The sequence below is a fragment of the Perca fluviatilis genome, chromosome 7, assembly GCF_010015445.1.
Source record: "Perca fluviatilis chromosome 7, GENO_Pfluv_1.0, whole genome shotgun sequence".
In the NCBI taxonomy this organism is placed as follows: domain Eukaryota; kingdom Metazoa; phylum Chordata; class Actinopteri; order Perciformes; family Percidae; genus Perca; species Perca fluviatilis.
Genome location: NC_053118.1, coordinates 22,812,023 through 22,837,824, shown reverse-complemented (window position 1 = coordinate 22,837,824; position 25,802 = coordinate 22,812,023). Strand labels below are relative to the sequence as shown.

The following is a 25,802-nucleotide window of genomic DNA, read 5'->3' as shown; positions in this document are numbered from 1 at the left end:
TGTCCAATAAAACACAAAAGGCAACTCATTTTGTACAGTCGATCCTTTATTTGTATCAGATTGCATGGAAAACAAAGACACAGACTAGTTCTTGTAAGCACGGCTGGCTCTGCGACCACGAGCTCTCTCGAACTTTCTGCCCTTGGAGCGGATGTAGGGCCTGGAGAAGACAAACAATAGTTTAGTATAAAATGGTGTCACAAACCCAATCTTAATATGCCAACACCAGCCTTACAAATGACTGCAAAGCCGACCTAGCACCCCCACTATTCACAACTTATCCCTAAAATTGTTTAAGAGTCATCATTAATTTTTACTTGTGTGCCAACTACTCACTCGGGGTTTGTGTTCTGACAAAGCACTGATTTAACTCTGTTTTACAATGGAGCTTAATTGGATTTCTTGTGCTCAAAACTCTTCTCAATAAATAACACTCGCAAACATGAGTATTCCTTTGCTATAGTATACTGTAGATTGTGACTGAAATCACATGCTGTTTGTATAATCTTGTGTGATCATAACTCATATTTCCAAAGAGGTGTAGCCCATGAGTTTTATGTACATGTACAGAATATTCAGCCAGACACTATAGGCATTTTACATGTCCAAGTAGGAAATGCACAGGTGTTAAATTAGGGCTGTGCAATTAATCAAAATGTAATTGAGATTATGATTTCAGCTCCCAATGATCCCAAAAACAGAATAAATCGAGAAATGCAATTTAACTCATTACGTTTCGCAGTACATTCTTATTTTCTCTTGTGTTCTGAATAAAAAAAATGAAGTTTAAATGGGAAAAGTATTAAGACAAATTTCACAGTTGTATGTGTGTTTTTTTTTATTTACTGTTGATTTAATTTTCCACTGTTTAAGTTGCAATAATTGTTTCAATATTGACCGAAATAATCGTGATTATATTTTTTCCCATAATTGAGCAGCCCTATGTTAAATATAAAATGAATGACAACTGAAATCCATTTAGCTGCTTCAATTTCAAAATGCTGGCATTGCCCATACTGGTTTACGGCACTTAATTAGAAGAGTTAAATAAGAGCATTGTTAATGCTATTAGTAACACCTGTGCTTTTCCTACTTAGACAAGTCAAAATGTCTGCTGTGAAAACACCCATCATCTCCAAAAAACAAAAACAAAAAAAAACTATTCTCTGAAAACCACACTATGTATAACACCACTCAGATTAAGAGCAAAATACATTGCATTTTCTTGGTGAACTGCCAGAATTGAACAGAACATAGTCGCAACAGTCATGCCAACAGTTAACGCAAATTTGTCTCATAGGCATTTGACCTGTTGAACACAGGTGTAACCAGTAACATCACCAATGGTAGCATTGCATTCTAGTGTACCAGGGCCATATGCTTACTCGCACACTTAAGGAACAAAGTGAAGATTTATTATATTAGTTACACCTGTGCTTTTCCCCTTACTACCTATTATGGATAATCCACTTAAATAAATGCTGTATATAATCATATTAACCAGAATATCAGACAAGATGGAGATAAAGCAACTGTACACTTACTTGGTGTGGCTATGAGGAGTTCCAGGGGCTTTTCCAAAGTGCCTGTACACCTCTCTGCCTTTACGGGGTCCTGAACAAACAAAGGTTTCAGATTAAAAGCAGATACAAATATTATACAGCATCTCATAAAACATTACTAGCATAAAGTATTCCCACTCACATTCCTAAAGTATAATTCTAACATGCCACATTTTTATCGGCTTGTGGCAGATATTAAGTACAAATATCTCAAATTACAGTTCTGTATTTGTGATTACATTTTCTTAAGTTATTTAAAAAAGTATTGCACATTTTTGTTTATGTATTTCTTATGCTCATTTAACTTTGAATGTTCAAGTAAAAAAAATTATATATATATAAATGTCCTAACTGAACAGTATAGGAGACAGAAAAACTAATGTGTGCACCTCCTTACGTATACAGGAGGATATTTTTGATTTGTTGGCAGGAACATATTTTGAATACATCAAGACATCTCTTCCAATAATCAATCTTGTGGATTAATAAATTTACCAAAAAAACAGCACTAAATGATAACCCCCATAAAACTCACTAGCACTTGATGCCGATAATTTATAGCATTTGGTTATACTTTAGTGTGAAAATACGATGTGGACTAAAGGCAGTTTTCAAACTTTTCATGCAATGTGGAAAAACATTTGGTTAGTTGAAAGATTATCAGTAGAAAACTGCACTTTAACATGTAACTCCCTTTTCTTTTTAGGTTACCTGGTTTTCAGTTCAATTTTCAATAAAAATGTTGAAAAGGATTTCCTTTCAATTTTTATTTAAAGCAGCAGAATTTAGTACATTTTAATATCTGTCTATTCCAAATAATATAATCGGCATACGTTATCGCATATTTCCCTCATAATCTGCCAGCCATGGTATCATCAGTGTATCATTTTAGAGCTGCAAAGATTAATTGATTAGTTGTCAGCTATTAAATTAATCGCCAACAATGTTGTTGATTGATTAATTTGAGTAATTTTTACAGTACAAATTCTCATTCCAGCTCTTAATGGGAATATGTTCTAGTTTCTTCACTTTTCCATGACAGTAAACATAATTTCTTTGAGTTGTGGACAAAACAAGACATTTGAGGATGTCCTCTTGGGCTTTGGAATACACTGACATTTTTCTGAAATTTTATTTTATAGAACAAAGAACTAATTAAGACAATGAAAATAATCATTCGTTTTAGCCCTAAATCATTTAATATGATCAACTGACTGACGCTACATTTGTAATTAATGTGAGCTTAATTTGTAGACCACTTTGATGGCCAAAGTACTGTACAGTGTGTTTACATGCAGCAGTAACCAGAGTATGGTCATAACCCCGGTTGAGTGAATAACAGGGTTATGCCTGTTCTCCCTGTATACACGAGCGGGAAAGAATCTTTGGTGCCGATGGCCCACAACCGATTCGGGCATCGCTCTTTTCATGTATGGCATCAAAGCAACAACTACGACTCACCGCGCCAATGGATTATTTTCAATTCAAAAGCCACTCCAGCTGAGTGGGGAGGGGCAGTTGAAGCATGCGCATATGCTTAACCCAATCATACCCCGGTTAAGGTGTATACATGAAGGAATACCCTGGTTACTGAAGGAGTTTTCTACCTCTGTCAACCGGGTTATGAAAACTCCCATTTTAACCGGGGTAAGGCGTTTGAGAAATCAGGGTATGGCCTTAACCCGAATACAATCGTTTTTTTTTTTTTAACTGCATATAAAAACACACTGAATGAGGGCTTACATTATCTACTCCAATTGCGTCATGGTATTGAATATAACATGTTTATTTACCTGACAGCAGCACTGTGCCCTGTCCTTTGGGAGAAGCCAAAGCCAGCTGGTCAAAGGTCATCACCTGACCGCCTGCCTTCAGGATCCTGCGGCGGGCACCATCGGTTACCCTCAGAGCGCAGATCTGTGGGAACACAAACAGGACATGAGGACTATGTCAGAGACTGTCACCAACAACATTACAATGTTGAGGGAATATACGCAATGGGCTGAATCACATCTTTATGGAAAAAAAAAATGTAATTATATATCTATCTATCTATCTATCTATCTAAAAAAAAAAAAAAGGTTACCTTGAGCTTGGGGATATCCTGAATCCTGACATCATCAGTGACGGATCCCACAACAACTGCGATTCTGTTCTCACGGCCAGGCATCTTCATCTTACGGATCTGGTTGCAATGGAAGCAAAGTCAGAAATTGAGCACACACGTCTGAACTACCAACAGAGCTCATGCAACTTTAACATTAGGACTTGGGCAATATCAGGCAGTTGTTGGCTGCATTACATGGATAACATTGTGTCTACAATAATTTGACTACCAGTTCATATATAATGTATTTCCAAGGTTAGTGTTGAGATGCAATACAACTTAAGAGCCAGATAAAATAAACACTGGCCAAAGTTCTATCAAAATTTGTTAACCCAATCCAAACTACATCCTGAAAGTCAGAGCCGCTGGAAAGCAGAACAGGTCCAATGAAAACAAGGGATGCACCAATCCATCTTTTTCTTTACCAAACTCTCACATCAGGTATCTATTGATACCAATGCTTTTACCAAATATGACAAAGAAACCATATTTGGTGTAGATCTGTCACATCTGCACGGATACTGATCCAGTGGTTCAAATCTATGCAGCCCTAAAAAACAACAGTCAAACCAAATGTACTTTTTGAAAAAATGTCTAAATCTAATAAAGAAATAATGGATTCATTAATGGTGGACAGGATAGGATACAATTGAAACTGACCAGGCGGGAAATGGAGATGGGTGGCCTGTTGGTCCTGCTCATGAAGAGCCTCCTCAGGACGACCTTGTTGAAGGGAGCATTAGAGCGGCGGGCCAGGAACCTGTACAACTGTAAGAACCCAGCAGGATAGTTAGGAATATCACATAAGATTAGAATGAAGAATATAGTTGTCAAGTGATAATTTTGTGTGCTAAGATGAGAGAAATAATTACTAGTGGTATTTTTCCAATGAGTAAAGCATAATGTGTAAGTAGAAATTACCTTGACCAGGAGCCTCAGGTAGATATCCTGGCTCTTTGGCTCTTTCCTGTGCACCTTACGGTCCTTGTTGTGTCTGATGTCAACTCCCTTGAAAAGTAAACAAAACCACATTAATAGAATATTACAGTAATGCATTCACAAGCAGCACAGTCAGTTTAATCTTAAGCACTTTGTATACCAATAATGGCATCTATTACACCCAGGCTTCATTCCTAATCTTACATTGAACATTCAAGTCTACCACGACAACGCAATGTTAAACTATGAGAGTAATTTATATTACTAATAAAAACTGTAACGTCCCTTTAGTTAATAAGCTCAACATGTAACGTTATAGCGTACAGGCCGGTTCACACGTTGACACTCCACAGCTAACTGCTATCACCAGCGGCAAAGCAAACAAGCTTACACTCTAAAGTACGGCTGAATTTGACATTTAGAAACAAACCGTAACTTGGCGAAATAGGAATTAAGGATTAACATAATATTCCGCATTCTGAACCCCGTTTAAAGCTCGTTTCTGATCAACCTCAGGACGTGAAGCGGCTACCTGGACGGCACTACATCGGCATCAAAGACGGTAAGCTAGTATCATTTACATGGTCAAATAACACGAAATCACAACAGGACTGTAAAGTGAATGATGTATAGAACCAGTAAAAGTTTTCATTGAGGAAATACGATGTTTTAATTCAGAGGATGATCGTGGATAGTCAAGATTTCGTAGTTTACATTTTCTACTTGCAGCACCTACCATCTTGGGCTCAGAGCGAAAAGGGAAAAGGAAGAGCTGAGGTCTCGCGATAAACACTGCACTGAAATCTCGGGTCTCTGATTGGTTACGGGGGCATGCACTTCCTGCAGGACGAAGTCAAAACAACTGCGATGATTCAAGATGGCGCCTCCAGTGGTGAAGACATCATTTTACTGCCTATGTGGTGAAGAGGGAAGGTTGTTTTAGCATCCATGGGCAAGAGATATGATAGTTTATTCCTCATTTAGTGACTAATTTTGATTTATTTTATGAATTTGTACAGTAAAAATTGTCCTATGACATGGTGCTCTTTGGATGCTTTTATATAGGCCTTAGTGGTCCCCTAATACTGTATCCAAAGTCTCTTTCCCGAAATTCAGCCTTGGTGCAGAATTACAGCCACTAGAGCCAGTCCCACAATGAGCTTTCCTTAGGATGTGCCATTTCTGTGTCTGAGGAGAGAGGGGGGGCAAGGTGGAGGGTGGGGGTGTGGCACTTTGCTTGTTTGAAAGCCATGATGTCTCTCTTTCTAATGGGCAGGCCAAATTCTCTGGGCGGGCAAAGCAGAGAAAGGGGAGGTAACCTTGCTCCTTACGTACGGTGGCCCTGAGAGGCCACAGCACGCAACAATAGGACAACACATGCAAATAAACCACAGCACGCACTAAGACACTACGTGCAAATAAACTACAGCACGCAACAATAAGACAACACGTGCAAATAAACCACAGCACGCACTAATAAGACAACACGTGCAAATAAACCACAGCACGCACTAATAAGACAACACGTGCAAATAGCCCACACCACAACAGAAGTGTTTCCAGGGGACACTTTTAAGTGATGCACATGTGCCTCAACCATTGGCTTTCCAGTACATAGACAGACCAACAACAGGACAATTTTAACAATTTTCACCATGTTATTCATCACTAAATTCACTTCTGAATAAGTTTTAGGCGAGAAATGAACTCTTCAGAATTTGTTTCAAAGTTTTCGGAATTGAATAGCTCCATAAAGTGACGCGACAGCCAGCTAGCGCCTGCCGGGGCCGCTAGCTCATTGCTCAGACAGTCCTGCTCAGAGACCCCGCTGTAAGCTGGAGGTCTATCAGACCGGTCTCGTAAATAAGAGGCTTTCATTTCGCCGTTGATGGATTATTTGTTTAAATATCACAACACATGTCCATTTTAAGAGTAACCTGTGGTTAGCTGCATTTTCGGAGTTAAACTCCACAAGCGCTTGCAGGCTTAACAACCTCGCTGGCCGGCCGTCACACACACACACACACACACAGACACACACACACACACACACACACACACACACACACACACACACACACACACACACTATTTGGGCTATTTGCATGTGTTGTCTTATTAGTGCGTGCTGTAGTTTATTTGCACGTGTTGTCTTATTAGTGCGTGCTGTAGTTTATTTGCACGTGTTGTCTTATTGCGTGCTGTGGTTTATTTGCACGTGTTGTCTTATTGTTGCGTGCTGTGGTTTATTTGCACGTGTTGTCTTATTGTTGCGTGCTGTGGTTTATTTGCACGTGTTGTCTTATTGTTGCGTGCTGTGGTTTATTTTCATGTGTTGTCTTATTAGTGTGTGCTGTAGTTTATTTGCATGTGTTGTCCTATTGTTGCGTGCTGTGGCCTATGACCTCATAAGGAGCAAGATTCCAGATCGGCCCATCTGAGCTTTCATTTTCTCAAAGGCAGAGCAGGATACCCAGGGCTCGGTTTACACCTATCACCATTTCTAGCCACTGGGGGACCATAGGCAGGCTGGGGGAACGCATTAATGTTAAAAAACCTCATAAAGTGAAATTTTCATGCCATGGGACCTTTAAAGGGGCGGCTGTGGCTAAGTGGTAGAGAGGTTGCCTGCCAATTGGAAGGTTGGTGGTTCGATCCCTGGCCCTGCAGTTCCATGCCTAAGTGTCCTTGGGCAAGACACTGAACCCCGAGTTGCCCCCGATGCTGCATCATGGGAGTGTAAATGTGTGTGAGTGTTTATCTGATGAGCAGGTGGCACCTTGTACGGCAGCCTCGGCCACAGTGTATGAATGTGTGTGAATGGTGAATGGTTCCTGTACTATGTTAAAGCGCTCTGAGTAGTTGTTAAAACTAGAAAAGTGCTATATAAAAACAGTCCATTGAAAGAAAACCATGCATCTTCCATAAATAGGCCTAGTCTAGAAAATAAACACTAAAATACAATTGAAAATATGACACAAAACAATGGAGTGAGAGCTGCACTCTAGGAGATTTTTTGCGTTCCCTCGCAATATGTTTTGCATTCCCAAGTAATAAGTTTGGCGATCCCTGCAATATTTTGCGCGGCTCCGTACTTCTTCACACCAGCGATCACTAATTTAGGCTACCTATGGCATTTACGTGGTTTAAGCTAATGGTGCGCTCTTTGGACCCTTCTCCTCTTTGGAGGAGCTGCACCATCATGGCCACGCGACTTGGCATCTTGATAGCCTACTTTGATCTTGACGGACAGTCAGTTCTCATACACATCGTCAGGCTACTGGCTACAACGTCATCCGATCTAATCTTTAGGCTATATGTTTATTTAGAAGCTCTTCATTGAAATGAGAGAGTGGCTGCATTTTTGTTTGGTTTGCCATAGCCTACATGTTTGTTTGTTTTGTTAGTCCACATCAATCATTTTTGGACTATTTATATATAATACTTTTTTCAAAACCCTTATTGCAGTAAGAGGTGCCACAAATATGAAGTTCAGTTTCAGGAATGTATATGACACAAGCAGCAATTCACATGATTAGAGCCTACAATTTGCTTGTTGATAAAAGGTTCAAAAACAAAACCACAAATGACTTTTCTTTTAAACAAATAGCTTTTAAAAAAGTATTATTGGTTAAAAATCTATTGCAACATCAACAAAGTTATTCCATGATGCACTGAAACTGTTAAATGAGGAAACAAATCACAGCTGAAGAATAACCCATGTGGGCTAATCAGCTGATTCACATAAATGTGTATTTCCTTGTTTTCTCGGTAAATCTAATGACTTTGAAACTGTATTCTGCCGTTAAATAAGCCTTTTAATGTCAGTACAAAAACTCAGGACTCAAGTTTATTCGAGTTTGTGGCCACTCTGCTGTCTGAGGTGACACAGGTAGATAGTGAAAGTCAGTGCGATGCCTCCCAGAAACACTGTCCGTGCCACAGGGGGCACCAGGGCAAAGTTCACTGCCTGAGAGGGTGGAAGAGATGAAAAACACGTCATTCTACATCTGTGTATGTACTGCATATGTACATGTCTGAATCTACAGCCAGAAAGTGACAGATTATGGGACAAATATAAGAATATCTCACCTGCATTGTTGACCAAAATACCACTCCAGTCTAAAGAGAGGAACATACATGTAGGATGGATTTATAGATAAATAGACAGACAGATTTATTACATGGCATTTAGGAATAAATAATAGTCTAATAAGGGCAACAGTGTACCTTGTAAGATGTCCAGAATTTGTGTCTCCAGTCTTCAAGAGGGTCGTCTTTGTTTTCTAGTAAACTTAAACCTAAAAGGTAAAGGTATTTTACTGATTCTTTGATGGATCCATCTTTAGAAACGCATGTTGTGTGGACAAGCAGTGTTTAAACCCACTTTATTTAAAATATTAGTTCAGATTCCAAGCTTATGTTTATTATTGTCAGATGTGTTGGTAAAAATGCAACACTATTTCACATGTAACATTGTTTCTGAATAATTTCAAAGCAATTTCCTGAACCTGCAGTTGAGCAATTGATTGGATTATTACCAAATAATCCAATCAATTGCTTGAGTAACCTAAAGACTCTTTTAGTCAGCAGGCCAGCTGACCATGCAAGGACACTAATGTCATATCCTCAGAATAAGAGGGGGCTTAATGACACCAAGAGGAGTTTACATTTTACAATTACAGACATATTACACCAGATGGGAGATTCAAAATCTTTTTTTGGGGGAAAACAAAAAAAATGGGATTTTTTTTTTTTTAAATACTTAGAGTTTTGAGTATTTCATATAGCCTACATGACTTAAATAGGCTTTGTAACACACTTACCAATATAAAAGGCACTGATGGTGAGAGGAGCTGCGATCAGCTGATCCACAACAACTTTCCCTGTCACTGCCTTCACTCCGCCTCCTGGCAGCATCCTCTCCAGCCCTCGGAGCCACTGGTAGTTGAAGTTGGCATGGAAACAGAAGCCGACAGTCGCCACTCGAGCTGTCTGACACCAGTCGATGCCAGCCGAATCCTCTGATGTGGATCCTGCAGTTTGTTTACCACCCAGCACACTCTGTTGTATGAGGTCAGCAGAGGCAAATAGCGTTGTGTATCCCAGGACGTTACTGATGTACGGATGAGCCTTGAAAACAGCCCAGGCCCGGTTCATGGTGAAAAATCTGTTCAGAGACAATTCAATAACAATACATTAAAGCCACTGACTGCTTTACAATATATTTTTTTAAGTGAGGAAGGCTTTTAAATACATGTTCAAATTAAACAAATGTTGAAGGAAATGATCAATGATGGGCAAAATCACTGGAATCAATGGATATCACTGACTAATAGTGATCCTAACCTAATGACATATTGAAAATCATAATTGCTGTTACACTACCTTTCAGCGTAGCTCCTCTGACCCTCTCAAAATTAAAAAAAAAAAAAAAAAAAAAAAAATTTTTTGGGGGGGTTTGGTGGGGGGGAAAAAAAGAGGGGGGGGGGGAAAGGGGCTTTTCACCAGGTCAAAGTTTCAATGCCTCTGTTGCAGAGAACACATGATAAGACTTTTATCAGCTCGCTGGAGAAGAGTCTGAGAAAATACCACATGTGAGGAACAGCAGCAGACAACATCCTGGTCAAAAACACATCCTGTCCAGCTATTATACTGAACTCATTGGCATGTAGACTAATATAACCGAATGAAGCTTCACTAGCAGTGTCCATGGCACACATTATTTTGATGACCTCTTTTACCTTATCATGTAAATAAAAGCCACTTGAGTCACGTGTGTGTAGAACAGTACAGTAAAGTGTTGAAGTTGAGACCACAGCAGAAAGCTGTTAGTCTGTGCAGCTCTCTGGTCAGAAGCACATGTGGTGTCACTATAAATAGATGGCACTCCTACTGCAATGCTTCTGTGCTTTGGGTAAATGGCTGTAAAATGTGCAACATTTTCATTTGATTAGAGTGAAGAAGGAAGCCAAGTTGAGTTGTTGCATTAAAGAGGCCAGAAAGGTGTTTGAGATAAAGTGTCTCAACAGTTGAAAGCCCTGGAAAACCCTTTAGATAAAGAATAGTACAAGATCCTAACACAATACACTTCTACTGGAAGAATGTAACTCAGGGTGTCTGGTTAGCTCACCTGGTAGAGCGGGCGCCTGTATATAGAGGTTTACTCCTCAACGTGGCGGCTGTGGGTTCAACTCTGATATGTGTGCCCTTTGCATGGCATTCCCCCAGTCTCTCTCCCCTTTCAAGTTTAAGCTGTCCTATACAAATAAAGGCCTAATGCAAAAACAAAAATCTTAAAAAAAGAATGTAACTCAGTTCTTCAAGCACTCTGCGGTGAGCTGAAGGCAAAACTATACTCATGTTTTGTGGAAATGCACTAAACTAAAGCTATTCTGGGAGAATCTATAAAAGACGCTGTCATTACGAACAGCTGTGCTGTGATTTACTGAGGGAACATTGAGGAGGCTAAAAGGAAGGGACAGATATACCTGACAAAACTATTGCTTTTAATCACCAAAAAGCTAGAAGACATTGGTGTAAGTATATCCCTTTTTTGGATGGTTACACTGACTACACTGGACATTTCATTTCTCATCCAAATATAATAAACATAGCTTTACAAAAACAAAAAAACGACACTCGTGTAAAGCTGATCCTGATGAAAAAGAAATGTGTTCGATGGAAAAGTTGATCCATCTTTTGAGAGTTAAAGAAAATATTTTGGACACAAATTGGGAAAAGTGGATCATTTACATGGGACAATAACTTGATTGTAAAAACTGGAAATGAGAATTATGTCTGACTTGAGTTGTGTCTCTAGGTTTAAAACACACACAAAAAAACAAAAATTGTAGCATTAACATATATAAGACAGTTAAACAGTATAAAAAGCCATGTACCAAAAAAAAGACCACATATCTCAATGGTATTTTCAGTGGTAAAATGTGGAGGCAACAATTAAAAAAGGCACATAAGACTTTTATTTGTATTCCTCTGTATCTTTGTGAAAAGGCCAGCCTCTCTCTCCTCCCACCTGCTGCCATACATATGTAAAATTCTGTATGTGGAACGTGTGCTATTGAATTGCAAAGGTCAATTAAAGCCACTAGCAACCATCTTAGCTCTTCCCTCTGAGAATGTGATAATTAGGGCCAGAGTTTAAGCTGATCAATTAAGGGCTTGTTAACTGCCTCAACTGGTGCGTTTGTGTCTCCCAGAATTTAACAAGCTGCCTTTAGTGTGGCACACAATGGAGACGTGTGCCCACACCTCCACGAGCGGTTGACTTCTTAGGTAATTGCCTCTTTCTTTTCAGAGCCTCTCATCGTGTCTCACTTCCTCTCCCACTATCAATTTGTCAGGTTGTGTTCTATTCATGCTGCTGGAAAGAAAAAAGGGGAATTTGTGCATTTGCATTGAGAGCTTGTGTCAAAAGCACACATACACACACAAGACATGCAAAAACCCACATGAACAATTAAATTGCCACACCTCTCTCTCTGAGGCAGCCCGCCTCCATCAAGCTGACTCCTCAGTGCAATTTGAAGGAAGATACGAAGACACACAGCAGCCAAGGAATAAGGTAAACATGCACAGGATTTTATTTATTTATTTATTTCCTGCTGAGGAGAACTGAATGGAACAAATTTAAGCATAACAAACAGAAGTTACTGTTTGTTATGTATCAGTCCTCTACTGTAACAGTATTGATAGGCAGTGGGGGGAGAACTATTCAGATAAGTAATACCACAATGTAAAAATACTCCTTTACATGTAAAGGTTGTGCATTCAAAATGTTACATGTTAAAGTACATTATAATTAGCAGTAAAATGTAAAGTTACACAGAAAATGGCTCTTATAGGTGTTATATTATTATCTATGTGTATATTATTGGATTAGTATTGCTTTTATTGTGTAAACAGCATTTTATGTTTGAGGTGTTTTTAACTCATATACTGTTGAGTAGATTAACCTGTAGCAATTCATTGAATGTTAACAGCATAGGTTTTGAATATAATAACCAAATCTGCAGAGTACCTGCAGTTATGAAATAAATGCAGTAGAGTAAAAATGACAATATTTCACTCTGAAATGTAATACTTTAAAGTATAAAGTAACAGAAAATGGAAATATTTAAGTAAAAGTACCTAAAGATTGTAGTTAATCTGACTCTCTTTTTAAAGTGGTTTATTTCCAAGAGAGCTACCTTGTGCTGTTAGGCTGCTTTAAATTATTAATATTAATGGGCGCCTGGGTAGCTCACCTGGTGGAGCAGGTGCCCATGTGCAGAAGTTTGGTCCTCGACGCAGCAGCCGCTGGTTCGACTCCGACCTGCAGCCCTTTGCTGCGTGTCATTCCCCCTCTCTCTCTCCCCTTTCATGTCTCAATCTGTCCTATAAAAATAAAGGCCTAAAATGCCTAAAAATAATCTTAAAAAAAAAAAAAATTATAAATATTAATTAAATGCATGATAGATAGTTATCAGGGTCAATGGCCTTGAAAGAGATAATTGTTATTCTTACAGGCTATTATAATAAGTACAATTCAGTTGATCTGATTACAACAAAGTATTGTATTTTTCTCACCTTTTTACTTCTTTCTTCTACTCTTTCTTACTTTCCGCTTGACTCCCACTCTCTCTCTTTCAGCCATGCGACCATCCATCTCTGTGACTCTTGAGCCTGCGTTGGAGCGAGGGGTCCCATGGGGTCGTGATCTCTACACCTTTGTAACTTCAGCAGCGGGCCACATGATGAGGACTCTTCAGAAACCCCGAAAAAAACGACCGTCCAAACGGCAGGTCAACCACCGTCGCTTCCTGCACAACATGATCCAGAGGTGTGTGGGAGCACCAGAATGGCACTGATAGTAAAATGCTTCACATTATGTTTATTGATTTTCCCCAAATTTTATTTGAGATACTGGATACTTTCACCTCTTCAGGCCTCTAAAAAAAAATCTTCAAATTAAAACATCTGAGAGTGAAGAACAATTGCAGTTTTTCTCTGCAATTTCTCTTTAAAAAAAACCAACTAAATTCATCAAAGAGACTTGCTTTTATTGTCTTCACTTCACACCTACACCCATATATTTTCTTTAAGGGCCTATTAATTGGCAGCTTTTTAGACTTCCAGCTCTTAGTGTTTACTTAATAAAGGGAAGTGCACTGTAAAGATATGCTTACATAATTATACTATAAACATGTAAACAGTGACAACTTCAGCTGCAAGATGAGTAAAAAGTACAGTCTCACATTTTCTATTCACTATAATAATATATTATTATAGTGTTATGTTTATTGATTTTTCACAAATGTTATTTGTGATACTGGATACTTTTCACCTCTTCAGGCTTCTAAAAAAATCTTCAAATTAAAACATCTGAGAGTGAAGAATCACTCAGGCTGCTGATCACAGCTCTTTTCATGACAGCCCAGTAGTAGACTTACTTTCATTTAAAAAACATGTCAAACTTTAAATTTAACTTTGACTGTACGGTTAATAAGAAGAAACAGCCAGCTGAGACCCCAGCGAAGACCCCAGAGCGTCACTGCACCCTGGCTAAGAAATAGTCCCGCATGTTTTTTCATTTTACTCTTCGTCTGTCTCTCTCAACAGAAAGTTTGCAGACATAGAAGCAGCCAACCACCGGCTGGCATCTGCGCTTTATTTTAAGGAAGAGGGAAATAATGCGGCTTCTCCGTCATCACAGAAGCCAGAGACACTTGAGCAGTCAGGTAGTCCCCCACAAGTACCAGATACATGCAGTGTTCACACAGATGCAGATGGCATCCCTAAGGCTAGGAGTGACGTCTCTGTTGGCTCACATGAAACTGAAATCAGTAAAAAGAAGCAGCCGGACTCGGGACATCTTAGGAAACGACACCCCAAATCACAGCCCACCACCTGCACCGCTAGGAAGAACAATCAGAGCAAAGAGAGACAGAAAGAGGGGAGTAGAAATCAACTATCATCATCATCTAAGAGCTCACCAGAAGGCATAGACTATCACCACGGGGCAGAGCGCCTTCATACTGAGTGTTACAACGATGAAAGTCAGCTGAAGTCAGCCAACTACCTCTCCGAAGAATCTCAAACAACTCAGCAGGACTCTGGTTTCATCCAGTTCGGCCAAAATGTGGACAGCTCTCCCTCCTTCTGTCCAGAGCTCTCTCCGTTGTCCATCAACCCGTGCGACTTCTCGATCCAGATGTTGACAGACATCTCAACCTGCACGCAGGCCCAGAAAAGCATCGCTGACATTTCAGAGAGTCAGTGGACAGATATTATGGATCTTTTCAGTGTTGGCAATAAGGACTTAGGAGGCTGCATGGATGTAGAGGCCTTTTTTGAAAGTATCTGTGCATGCCAAGGTGACGCTGGGCAGGAAGTCGGTGCTGATGATGTTGAATTTGCAGATCAGTCAGATAGTACCAGCAACAAATCTGAGGTGGAGGATCTACACTGTGAGACAGGTGAGTACATATATGAATACAGTTTTCATGGAGATCAGGGATTGACCATAAACCACTTCCAGAGTGATCAGAGGAGCTTGCAGGCACTGAGACAAAATGAAGACACTGGAGAAACGCAGTTCAACAAATTTAAGCCAAACCAAGAGACCGACATCATCCAAAACCAGCTCCCCACATCGATCAGCTTCCTCTACAATGCCTCAGAGCTGCAGACGTACCAGCAGTCACAGGAGGAGAGTCCCTGTATGCTGTTAAATTGTGAAAGTAACCAAAACTTAACACCATTTGAGGGCGTTGCGCAATCATTCTCTGTCCCACTTCATAATCCTGAGCACCGTCCCATATCGACACTGCCGCATGAGGATGACTGGCTGTTCACTGATATCTTAAAGGACAGGAAGTCACCCGACTTCTAGAAAAACATGTCTTTTTATTTAGGTTTGTTATGGATTGAACATATGTGAAAAAACTGTAAATGTTGAGGGTGAGGGGGCAGTGGCTACCCACCATCTCTACCTCAATTTATAGAACAAACCATCTTTTTTTCATTCTAAGCATTACATGGGATTTTTTTTGTCATTTATACTTTTGCAGCTAATTTTATCTGGAGGCGTCGTTTGCATTTTGCCCTTAATTTGAATGTTTGAATGTATTTGAAAAGGTTAGCTCAGAAAGAGCTTTTCACGATGTGCCCGGCCTGTCAAAACAATCTGGTTAAATCTCAAGCAATTTGTTTGTTATACAAATACTGTGAAATTTAGAAAAGTTATCAAGCAACTGTGACATTTCTGTGACTTTTAAGCACACAAGTGACAAAGAACATGATCACAACTGTAGCTTTTCTCTGCCATTTCTCTTTAAAAAAACTCAATTCATCAAAGAGACTTGATTTTCAGGTCAACCACCGTCGCTTCCTGCACAACATGATCCAGAGGTGTGTGGGAGCACCAGAATGGCACTGATAGTAAAATGCTTCACATTATGTTTATTGATTTTCCCCAAATTTTATTTGAGATACTGGATACTTTCACCTCTTCAGGCCTCTAAAAAAAATCTTCAAATTAAAACATCTGAGAGTGAAGAACAATTGCAGTTTTTCTCTGCAATTTCTCTTTAAAAAAAAAAACCTCAATTCATCAAAGAGACTTGCTTTTATTGTCTTCACTTCACACCTACACCCATATAGTTTCTTTAAAGGCCTATTAATTGGCAGCTTTTTAGACTTCTAGCTCTTAGTGTTTACTTAATAAAGGGAAGTGCACTGTAAAGATATGCTTACATAATTATACTATAAACATGTAAACAGTGACAACTTCAGGTGCAAGATGAGTAAAAAGTACAGTCTCACATTTTCTATTCACTATAATAATATATTTCTTAGTTTTATTTTTACAGACTATTGCATGTATACAGTAGCAGCACTTTTAATGTATTCAGTTGTCTTTTTGTGTTTGTGTTTTTAAGCTACCTTGCTGCAAAAAGGTCTGAACTGAAGTGATGGTATATAGAATCAATTACAATTACTTTGCTTGCGATTCAACCACAAATTCAAATTTAACTGACTTTTTCGAATGGACTAAAGTTGACTGGCAGTAAATGGTAATATACTTACTTATATACAGTACATTCCAAAGCACCACCAAAGCTTTTATGTTAAAGCTTTTAACTGTTACTTGAGCTGCGTGAATCTGTGTATTGGTGGTATTATTGTATGCAACGTATGTAAGATGTGAGATGGTACTAGACCAAATTTTGCCTGAAGATGGTCTAGTACCAAAACGTTGCCTACTATTAAACTTTATATACTTGTTTGAGGGAGTTTTTCTTCGCAACTTTTGACCAGCTTGTCCCCCTCCGACGCACCTGTCTCACGTTGTAGATGTGCTAAGTATTTTTCTGTACTGGTAACATTGTATGAAATGTTAATGTTTAAGGTGTTGACAAAATGCCAATAAATAAATTCTGTTATAATGCTAATGACTCCTGTTTTTGTAGTGTGTGTGTGTGTGTGTGTGTGTGTGAGATGAAGTATTCAGATCATTTGAGTTAGTAGAAGTAGCAATATAAAAACACTCAATTATAACTAAAAGTCCTGCATTGAAAATGTGATACAAGTACAAAAGTATTACTGGCAAAATGTACTAAAAATATAATGTAAAAGTACTCATAAAGCAGAATAAAATAACCTGAGTTTTAAACTATTACAGTATTAATGGATTATTATTACTGATGCATTAATGTGCAAGTAGCATTTTACAGTTGTAGCTGGGTCGAGGTGGAGCTAATTTATACTATTTTTTAAGATCATTTTTTGAGGCTTTTTTTGCCTTTATTTCAACAGAATAGCTAAAGAAAGGAAATGGGGGAGAGAGGGGGGACATGCAGCAAAGGGCCGCGGGTCGGACTCGAACCCAGGCCACTGGGGCAAGGACTGAGCCTTAGTATCTGGGGCGCATGTTAAACCAGATGAGCTACCAGGGTGCCTCTAATTTATACTTTTTTTTTTAAAACTACAATATTTCCCTCTGAAATGTAGTACAATGTAGCATGAAATGGAAATACTATGTACAAGTACCTCCAATTTTTACTCAAGTACAGTACTTGAGTAAATGTACCCATCTTGTGCTCTCAAAGAAACACACAGAAAACACAAAGCTCAAAACCAATGACATATATTAAAGTTAACCCCAGTCAGATGTTTTATAATTACAGCATCATTAACAAACAAAAAAAAGGCTAAAACAATAAAACACATTTTTTTCCAAAATGTTTCAAGTTCCACAGTAGCCATAAAGAAGCACAGAGAGACAAATAACACCTTAGAGAAGCACCGGCCTCGTCTCTTGCTACAGGCGGACAGAACTGTTCTCATTCCAGCAGTTAAATCCACGTGTCTTCAGATTTAGGTCTATCAAGGCGTGAACAAAGTCGCCACGTTTAGACGTTGATACGACATTCTGAGATTACTACATTTAAGCGAACAGTTCTGAGTGACAGATTGTGTCCGATGACACGTGTTGTCAGCTCATTTGGCTTAGTGCTTAATGTCGGCCTCTTTGAGATAAATTACGACCTGACAAAGCAGACATTGTCAGTACTCCGTTTATCTCAACTGGTAATGTGTAAAGTGCAGCGTTTACACTATATCTTAAAAAAACACAGCTTCAAACTAAATCAACTGCATATTGCTAAAATAAAAGAATTGTACATACAGAAAACAAAAATAAAACCCTTTAATAGGGCGTTAAATATATGTCGTCGATAGTCAAACTCTTTCTTGATCTTTCTTCACCTCTTTTACTGTGAATCATAGTGAACCTGGCATGGCCAAAACATTTTTAAATGCACCAACATGTCTGATGGATATGGGGACTGCATTGCAGTCTCATTAAAATATGCCCCTATTAATTCAAACAGAAGGAAGAGGATGGAGCAGTGATAACAACTCTGATAACCGAAAACTACTCTACGGGTTGTGTGCGTAATCAATGGTAAACACTTACAGGATCATTCATCCTTTGCCATATAACCAAAATTAAACGAAAACATTCAGAGCAACATTTGTGATTCATCTTTATCTTTCTTTAGTTCCAATTGAAAGTTAAAGGGCTAGTGACATTCTTTAGAATTTAAAGGAATAGTTCTACATTTTGGGAAATAGCCCTATTTGTTTTTGTCGAGTTGAAGAAGAAGATCAATATTACTCTCATGTCGGTATAAATATGGAGCTACAGCAAGAAGACCTTTAGCTGAGTTCACAAATTTACACTTCTATCTATGTTTATATGCCGGACCACTTCTCGGCCAGGCGCAGTGACTTCCTGGAGTCTCTGCTTACTGTGCCAAGAAAAAGTCCGGCATATAACTGCCTGTAAAAATGCAGCTTGTTGTTTTTTTTGAACATACATAGAAGTGTAAATTTGTTAACTTGCTGATGCTGACAGGTGGATTTTGTCACCTTTGAACAGAACCAGGCCAGCCAATTCCCCGTTTCCAGGGTTAATGCTAAGCTAAGCGGCTGTAGCTTTAATATTTACGGTACAGAGATGAAAGCCTATGTTCTCATCAAACTTTCCGCAAGAAATCAAATAAGCATATTTCCCAAAATGTTAAACTACATCTTTATAAAATTGTTATTTATGTCTACGTCAAATCTAGACATCACATTAACTCTCTGGACAGCCTTAAAGCTATGACAGGCAAACAGGTGCTGAAGAAGGTCATGAACAAAAATAAAATAAGACCTGTTGAATGGTCTGTTAAACAATAAATTAAAAAATGCTGAGGAAAATAGAGATGTTTCACCAAAAGAAAAATATATTTGAACCAGGTTTCACGAAACCATTGTCTGTTTCACAGCAGGGTCATCAAGCTGCTTGTGTTTGGTTGACACCAGACACGAATGTCATTTTGAGTCGATAGAGTAAAAAAAAAAATAAAATAACTACTTTTTGTTCTACTTGCCGTTTGCTTCATAAAAATTCATTCCTCAGTGCCTCCATTGTCATTTTTTATCTAATACTACTAGTTTTTGAAAATGCTTTGAGTCTCGTGCTCAGTTACACAGGAACAGCGATCAGAGGCTGAGTTTATTCTACTGGGAAGGTCCAGTAGAGAACCTCACCAGCCTCTATGCCTGTTATCTATTCTACAGCTACTCTACGTTTACTACTTATTTAAGTCCCTTTTTCTCATCCATACGCCCACCATTTGGTTAAACACAAAAGCTTTGTTTGATCAATAATTTACACAGATCAGCAGTAAAAATCTAAATTACAATGTAAAAGATGCTTGTCAAAATAAAACGTGATGTGTTTATCAGTTTAAAAAAAAAAAAAAAAGAGATCCATTGTCACAATTTGTTCTGTTTCGAATGAAAAGATCAATGAATACAGTATTCCACAGGTTATTCCTAGTTATGTTGCCTTGGTAGACAATACATACATTTTCTTTTCTACACCAGCAATGACTTTAACCAGTCAAACCAGTTATGCACCAGAAAGGTCTTCAATGCAAATTCCCCTCCGAGACCCGACGCTGTAACGCTGAGTGACCCAGTTCAGGCCGACATCAGTGCCAGCAGGAGCAGAAATGATCAGACTCGCGTGCTTCCCCACAAGATGAGAAGAGTAGTACAGAAAAAAATAACCAGCGACCAATAACTTAAGTTCACATTGGGTATAAATTATACAAATTCAAATTTCTGAAGCAATATGTTAAGATTTTAGTTTAAGAAACTAACACTACCTACTGCTTTGTCTAACAACATACTGTTTCTAATCTACAGAAAAAGGATTTATTTATTTATTCAATACAACTTTAATGCAGCTTTACTGCATGTTGGCGGTTTTTTTATGGTCAAATGTTTGCGTCTCTACAATTCTGGCAAATTAGGAAAATTAGATAATATGTTAAGGAACTTAGTATAATGTTTACCAGTTTCTGTTAAACCATTTACAATAAAAGTTTAATTAAATATTGGTTACTAATTGCCATTTCTTTTTTGTTAACTCACCCAAAATGTCCCCCAATGTTATTTCCCCCTTTATGTTTTCCAGATCTTTCCAAGTTTCTTATTTAATGTTTTTTTTTAAGCAGACATGTGAAATCACATTATTTAATGTGTGCATTTTACTGTATACTGTATTTAATGTTACATGTATATAGATTGTCTCAACACCTTTCAGAAGTATTTTCCTCCAGCAGCCCTTTATGAAATCAGATTGTATATATATATATATATATATATATATATATATATATATATATATATATAATCCTCATCAAAGGGTTCACAACATGGCTTAGTTTTTAAATACCTCCTAATGTAAAAGACGTGACAACCATAAAGTTTTCTGCCCTCTAATTACTGTACAGCTTCGTGAAATTAGTTGATAATAATTCAATTTCCCCTCGGAACTCTGGGAAATGTCGTTCAGTTTTTCAGAAGTGCCTTACAGAGATGTAATGTAGAAATTTCCAGTCTTTGTCATGTCGTTTTTTTTATGTCACAGTTTGTTACAAAATAAAAATGAATTCCAGTTGACTCTTTGTAAAATCAAACTTTTCAGTGAGGTTGTTTTACAGTTGTAGCGCCTGATGCATTCATCTTAAATTTTTACTTTTATAAAGTACAGTGTTGTCATGTGCTGTGTGCATGTCACTCCTTCACCTCTGAGCAGTCAAGGCTGTGAGTGGCTGATGTGTGTGTGTGTGTGTGTGTGTGTGTGTGTGTGTGTGTGTGTGTGTGTGTGTGTGTGTGTGTGTGTGTGTGTGTGTGTGCGTGTGTGTGTGTGTGTGTGTGTGTAACTGAGTCTATGTCTGCGTCACTCTGTATTGTTGACGCTGTAGGGCGGCGGAGGGTCCAGGCTATGTTCAGAGGAGGGAGTCGGGGTCCCTGGGAGTCCAGAGGAGGGGGTCGGCGAGGCAGGGGGCTCCTCAGAGTCAGAATTCTCCAACGAGAGGTCGTCAACCAGCGCTCTACGTCCACGCAATGCCAGGGGCAACGGAGCACGCCTGGACAAAAAGAGAGGCAGAGTTACAGTATGTCCTGCTGTGAATCAGCTGAGTGCATTTCTCTGGAAAACTACCATATTGGTTTGAATATGAGACGACCGTGATTATAAGTCCAAACACCATTTCCCAACACCTGGTTTTGGAAAGTGACTTTTTAAATATAGAAAGCATTTTAAAAAACGTTTTAAAGCTAGTCCAGTCAGTCCCAGAGATACTATTAGTCCAAGGAGAAAGTCCTCATGCTTTAAGTCTTTTCTCTTGCAAAAGCGAAACATGAAATCCTTCCATTAAAGCAGAACGTAAACTCAACGTGTGCAGCTTGTCTACGTACTTGCACACGGTCAGAATTATTTTCTCTGGCCATTTCTGCAAACACGCTGGGAGCCATCGGAAACACTTGTAGGTTAAACTGGGCTTCCTTCACACTTTTAGGGCTGACTTTCTTTAAAAGACACACTAGAAACGGACTTGAAGAAACTCACTAGTCTAGCATTTAGGCTACAAACAACCCATAATGCAACCCCAATTCCACTCTGTTAGTGCCAGTGGTACATTCAAAAAGAATATCAGCTGTTGTTAGTAGCTACATGTCTAGTCCTCGAATATAATACAAGCCCCACTTTTTATCCAGAAAGAAATATAGTACAATATAATACTGTCTTGTATTCAGCACAATACGTTAGATCAGCCATTTACTTGCTTAAAGCAACACTATGTAACTTTTCCCGCTGCGGTCCCCCTACAGGTTGTCTCTATTGGAACTACAGCGCGAAGTGGGAAAAGTTACATAGTGTTGCTTTAAAAGGCTGCTTCTCACAATTATTTTCACTATAGATTAATTTTAGAATCTAAAAATTTATACTTTTTCAATTAATCAATTAATTGTTCAGTCTAAAAGTGTCAGAAAATGGTGATTAATGCCGATCACAAGTTCTGTGATGTCCGACCAGTCCAACAGTCCAAAACCAAAAGACTCTCTAATCACGAAGATAATAAACGGAGAAAGCAGCAAATGTTCTCATTTAAAAAAAACTCGAAACAACAAATGTTTGTTTGCATTTCTGCTTGATAAATTACTTAAATGATTAATTAATTACTAATTCATGTTTGACAATGCAAATCAATTAAACAACTGATTGTTACAGTTCTATTTGTTTTTAGGAGAACAGCAGAATAAACGTGGAATAATACAGTACAAAGGGCGAGAGCTTAGCAACAAAAGATCGGTATTGAAGCACAGACATTACATGCATTACGTAACTACAGATGAAATGGGCAAAAAAAGTAAACCATGAAAAACATCCAACACATGTACTAACTGTACATGGGCATTAAGCCTCCACCCTTGTCATGTAGAAATAGTAGTTTGTTAACACACACACACACACATTTTCCAGACACCCCTGCATGTTCTTATATGAGAAGTCATTTGAGACATGACTTCCAACACAAGGACACGTATGCACACACACACACACACACACACACACACACACACACACACACACACACACACACACACACACACACACACACACACACACACACACACACACACACACACACACACACACACACACACACACACACAAAATACAGAAAAAAACACACACATTGACCTACTGATCTGGTCTCCATTCAGGAATGCTGAGTGTTGGAGTGATGGACACAGATGGACAGTTTGTCAGTGTGAGATGGACACAAACGGATGCAACAAAAGAGCACAACAAAACAAATCATATTGAGTTAATGGGGGGTTAAAAACAAACAAAACAACAATAAATGATCATTCAAGCACACACGTATACACACAAACACATACACACACACACACACACACACAGTTACCTGAGCTGGCTGCGGAGAGCGGTGATCTCTCGTGTCATGCTCTGGCTGCTGTCGGAGAGCTCCTCCAGCTCTCTCTGCAGCTTCCTCTTCTGGGCGTTGGAGCGAGAGTTGTCCTCCTCCACCTCCTCCAGCTGCCTCTTCAGCTGCTTCAGTCGGACCATGGATTTATCCAGCTAGGAGGAGGAAGGGAGAAGAGAAGAGGAGAGAGGAGCGGAGCGATGGAGGGGAAGAGAAGGAAAAGGACAGAGCGTATCGCAGAGGTCGGGGTGAGACATGAGATCGGAGGAAAGAGGGGAACAAGAAGAGAGAAGGACGGATGTATAAAAAGAGAGATTAGTCTGGGAACAGGAGGACTGATAGGGATCAGGACTCAGATTAAACCTGGGAGATTAACACCGATGATGTTTTGGGAGAGTCCGTGTCTCTGCTGTGGCTGACGGATTTATTTTTCGGAGTAGAATACACTATTTTACCAATGAACACACACATAACAGAGTGGGATTAGGATTAGTTTAGATTGAGCTGGATAAATCACTCATTTTAAAATTATTTTTTGTAACACTCTCTTTGTGCCCTGCATCACAATTAGAGCACCGACCTGAGCAGACCTCAGTCTCTGGGTATACTATTCTGTGTATCCTCTTGTAGATAATGTATAATACATAATCATTTTCTTACCTGTTCTCTGTACTGGTCTGCGTGTCTTCTCTCGTCGTCTGCCTGCATCATCACCTCCTTCAGTTTCTTCTCTGTCTTTCGCATCAGTTTGTTGGCAATGGCTCGTTCCCTGAGAGATAGAAACGTTTCTTATAAGCAATTCATGACATCTATCATGGTAAAACATTACCATCTAATTGTGTTTAAGGGGCATTCTGCTAGTAGTTCTGCATTGCATACTGTGGCAAACATCACTCAATTTAACACTGAGTTTTATTTAAAAACCATTGTACATCCCATATCCAACATTTATGTCTCACTGTTGGAAACTGCTGACCGGCCTTAAAAGTGGTAAATTTAATTGTATTATATTTATTTATTATATATATATAGTATATTTTATTATTATTATAATAATATTAGTCGTTTATAAATCAAGTTCACGGTGTGGTATGTGTGGGGCCAAAAATAACAGGGAGTTTTAATGGACATGGACTGGCCTTAATTCACCCTCGTCCATTATTATGTTATTTCATTTTAACTTTGGGTATCCGTATAACATGACAGATCTTAACTTAGATTTTTCTAAATTTTTGTTTGTCGATAAAAAACAACAAATATAAAGTGAAAAAAAAAGAAACAGCAAAGGATTTATTTTTAAGGGTATTTCTTTCAAACATATCTGTACTAAGGTGCGTGTCTCTTTCTCTCACTGTCTCTCCTGTTCCAGCTGCTCCTCCATCGAATCGATCTTGGCCTCCAGGGCGGCGACGCTGAGCCTGTGTTTGCCCCTTACTGCTCCCTCCATCTCCCCCAGTCGGGTCTTTAGCTCCTTGTTCTGCCTCTCCAGCTGCTCCCGAGCCACCTCTGCCTTCTGGGTCAAAGTCCTCTCTCCCTGCAGCTGCACGGTTAGAGTCTCAACCTGGACGGCGAGGAGAGCAGCAATGAGGCCGTGCACTTACACGCATGTCACAAGGTGACATAAGAGAGTGGTGGATATGTGTGTGTGTGTGTGTGTGTGTGTGTGTGTGTGTGTGTGTGTGTGTGTGTGTGTGTGTGCAGGGACATCTAGCGAACCTGTAGAGCAGTCTTTCTTTGTCTCTCCGCTAGCAGTTCAGAGTTACTCTGCTCCTCCTCCAGCTCCTCCTCCAGCTGACTGACTCGCGCTTCTAACCTCCGCTTCTCTTCAAACAGTGCGGTCCTGGACAAACATTACATTTTAGTAACACCAACACACAAGTCCACATACCAACCAACAACACGCTGCTTAACATAGTATATCTGTAGTAGAGTGGTACTAACTTTCCAGAGCTGCTGTTGACCATCTCATCAGCCATCTCATCTCTCTCCTGCTGAGCCTGTCTCCTCTGCCTCTCTGATACAGAAAGCTCCTACACAGACAAATGAATGCAGCCAGGGGTTGAAAGTCACTCAGAACACCCACACCATTTAAAAAGCATTATATCTAAATATTTCTGCTGGAGTTCAGTTAAATACACGCACTTCAGTTAACTGAAGGACTTCTGCTTCCAGAGATTGGATCTTCTTTTCGCTGTCTTTCGACTGTGCGACCACCTCTTCCCGAGCCAACTTGCTCTCATCCAGCTCACGCAGAACTTCCTTCATTTGACCCTGTGAGAAATAGAGACTTTTTATTTTTAAATGCAGGCCATTGAAAAGTACAGAAAAATCAAC

The 25,802-nt window shown here is 39.2% G+C and overlaps 3 protein-coding genes and 1 long non-coding RNA gene across 10 annotated transcripts in view; 1 reads left to right on the top strand and 3 right to left on the bottom strand.

Annotated features, from left to right (window-relative positions):
• Positions 1-25: 25 nt before the first annotated feature.
• rpl18 (ribosomal protein L18) lies at positions 26-5,469 on the bottom strand. Its single transcript, XM_039807061.1, has 7 exons — positions 5,345-5,469; positions 4,591-4,677; positions 4,330-4,437; positions 3,649-3,747; positions 3,356-3,479; positions 1,545-1,614; positions 26-160 (listed from the first exon to the last, which is right to left on the bottom strand). Exons 1-7 carry the CDS (start codon positions 5,345-5,347, stop codon positions 85-87), a joined length of 567 nt encoding a protein of 188 aa, XP_039662995.1. The 5' UTR covers positions 5,348-5,469; the 3' UTR covers positions 26-84.
• A 2,000-nt stretch (positions 5,470-7,469) lies between these two features.
• On the bottom strand, positions 7,470-10,018 carry si:ch211-120k19.1 (uncharacterized protein LOC563199 homolog). The gene is made up of 5 exons (XM_039806580.1): positions 9,997-10,018; positions 9,435-9,778; positions 8,839-8,909; positions 8,701-8,730; positions 7,470-8,578 (listed from the first exon to the last, which is right to left on the bottom strand). The coding sequence occupies exons 2-5, from the start codon at positions 9,766-9,768 to the stop codon at positions 8,459-8,461; spliced, it is 555 nt and encodes a 184-aa protein (XP_039662514.1). The 5' UTR covers positions 9,769-9,778; positions 9,997-10,018; the 3' UTR covers positions 7,470-8,458.
• A 1,810-nt stretch (positions 10,019-11,828) lies between these two features.
• LOC120562945 lies at positions 11,829-13,541 on the top strand. Its single transcript, XR_005639884.1, has 3 exons — positions 11,829-11,904; positions 12,120-12,193; positions 13,261-13,541. It is a non-coding gene; the product is annotated as an uncharacterized LOC120562945 (long non-coding RNA).
• A 7,320-nt stretch (positions 13,542-20,861) lies between these two features.
• The window catches only part of myh14 (myosin, heavy chain 14, non-muscle), a 31,386-nt gene continuing 26,445 nt past the window's right edge, over positions 20,862-25,802 (bottom strand). For 4 of the 7 annotated variants that reach the window (XM_039805740.1, XM_039805744.1, XM_039805741.1 and 1 more), the window contains 8 exons: positions 25,611-25,739; positions 25,410-25,498; positions 25,185-25,308; positions 24,821-25,029; positions 24,129-24,237; positions 23,451-23,623; positions 23,226-23,249; positions 20,862-21,602 (listed from right to left, as the gene is read on the bottom strand). In XM_039805740.1, the coding sequence (XP_039661674.1) occupies positions 21,413-21,602; positions 23,226-23,249; positions 23,451-23,623; positions 24,129-24,237; positions 24,821-25,029; positions 25,185-25,308; positions 25,410-25,498; positions 25,611-25,739 (1,047 nt within the window). In that variant the 3' untranslated portion in view covers positions 20,862-21,412. Of the gene's footprint in view, positions 21,603-23,215; positions 23,250-23,446; positions 23,624-24,128; positions 24,238-24,820; positions 25,030-25,184; positions 25,309-25,409; positions 25,499-25,610; positions 25,740-25,802 lie in introns of those variants that run through there. The other 3 variants (XM_039805746.1, XM_039805742.1, XM_039805747.1) reach the window with 3 other exon arrangements.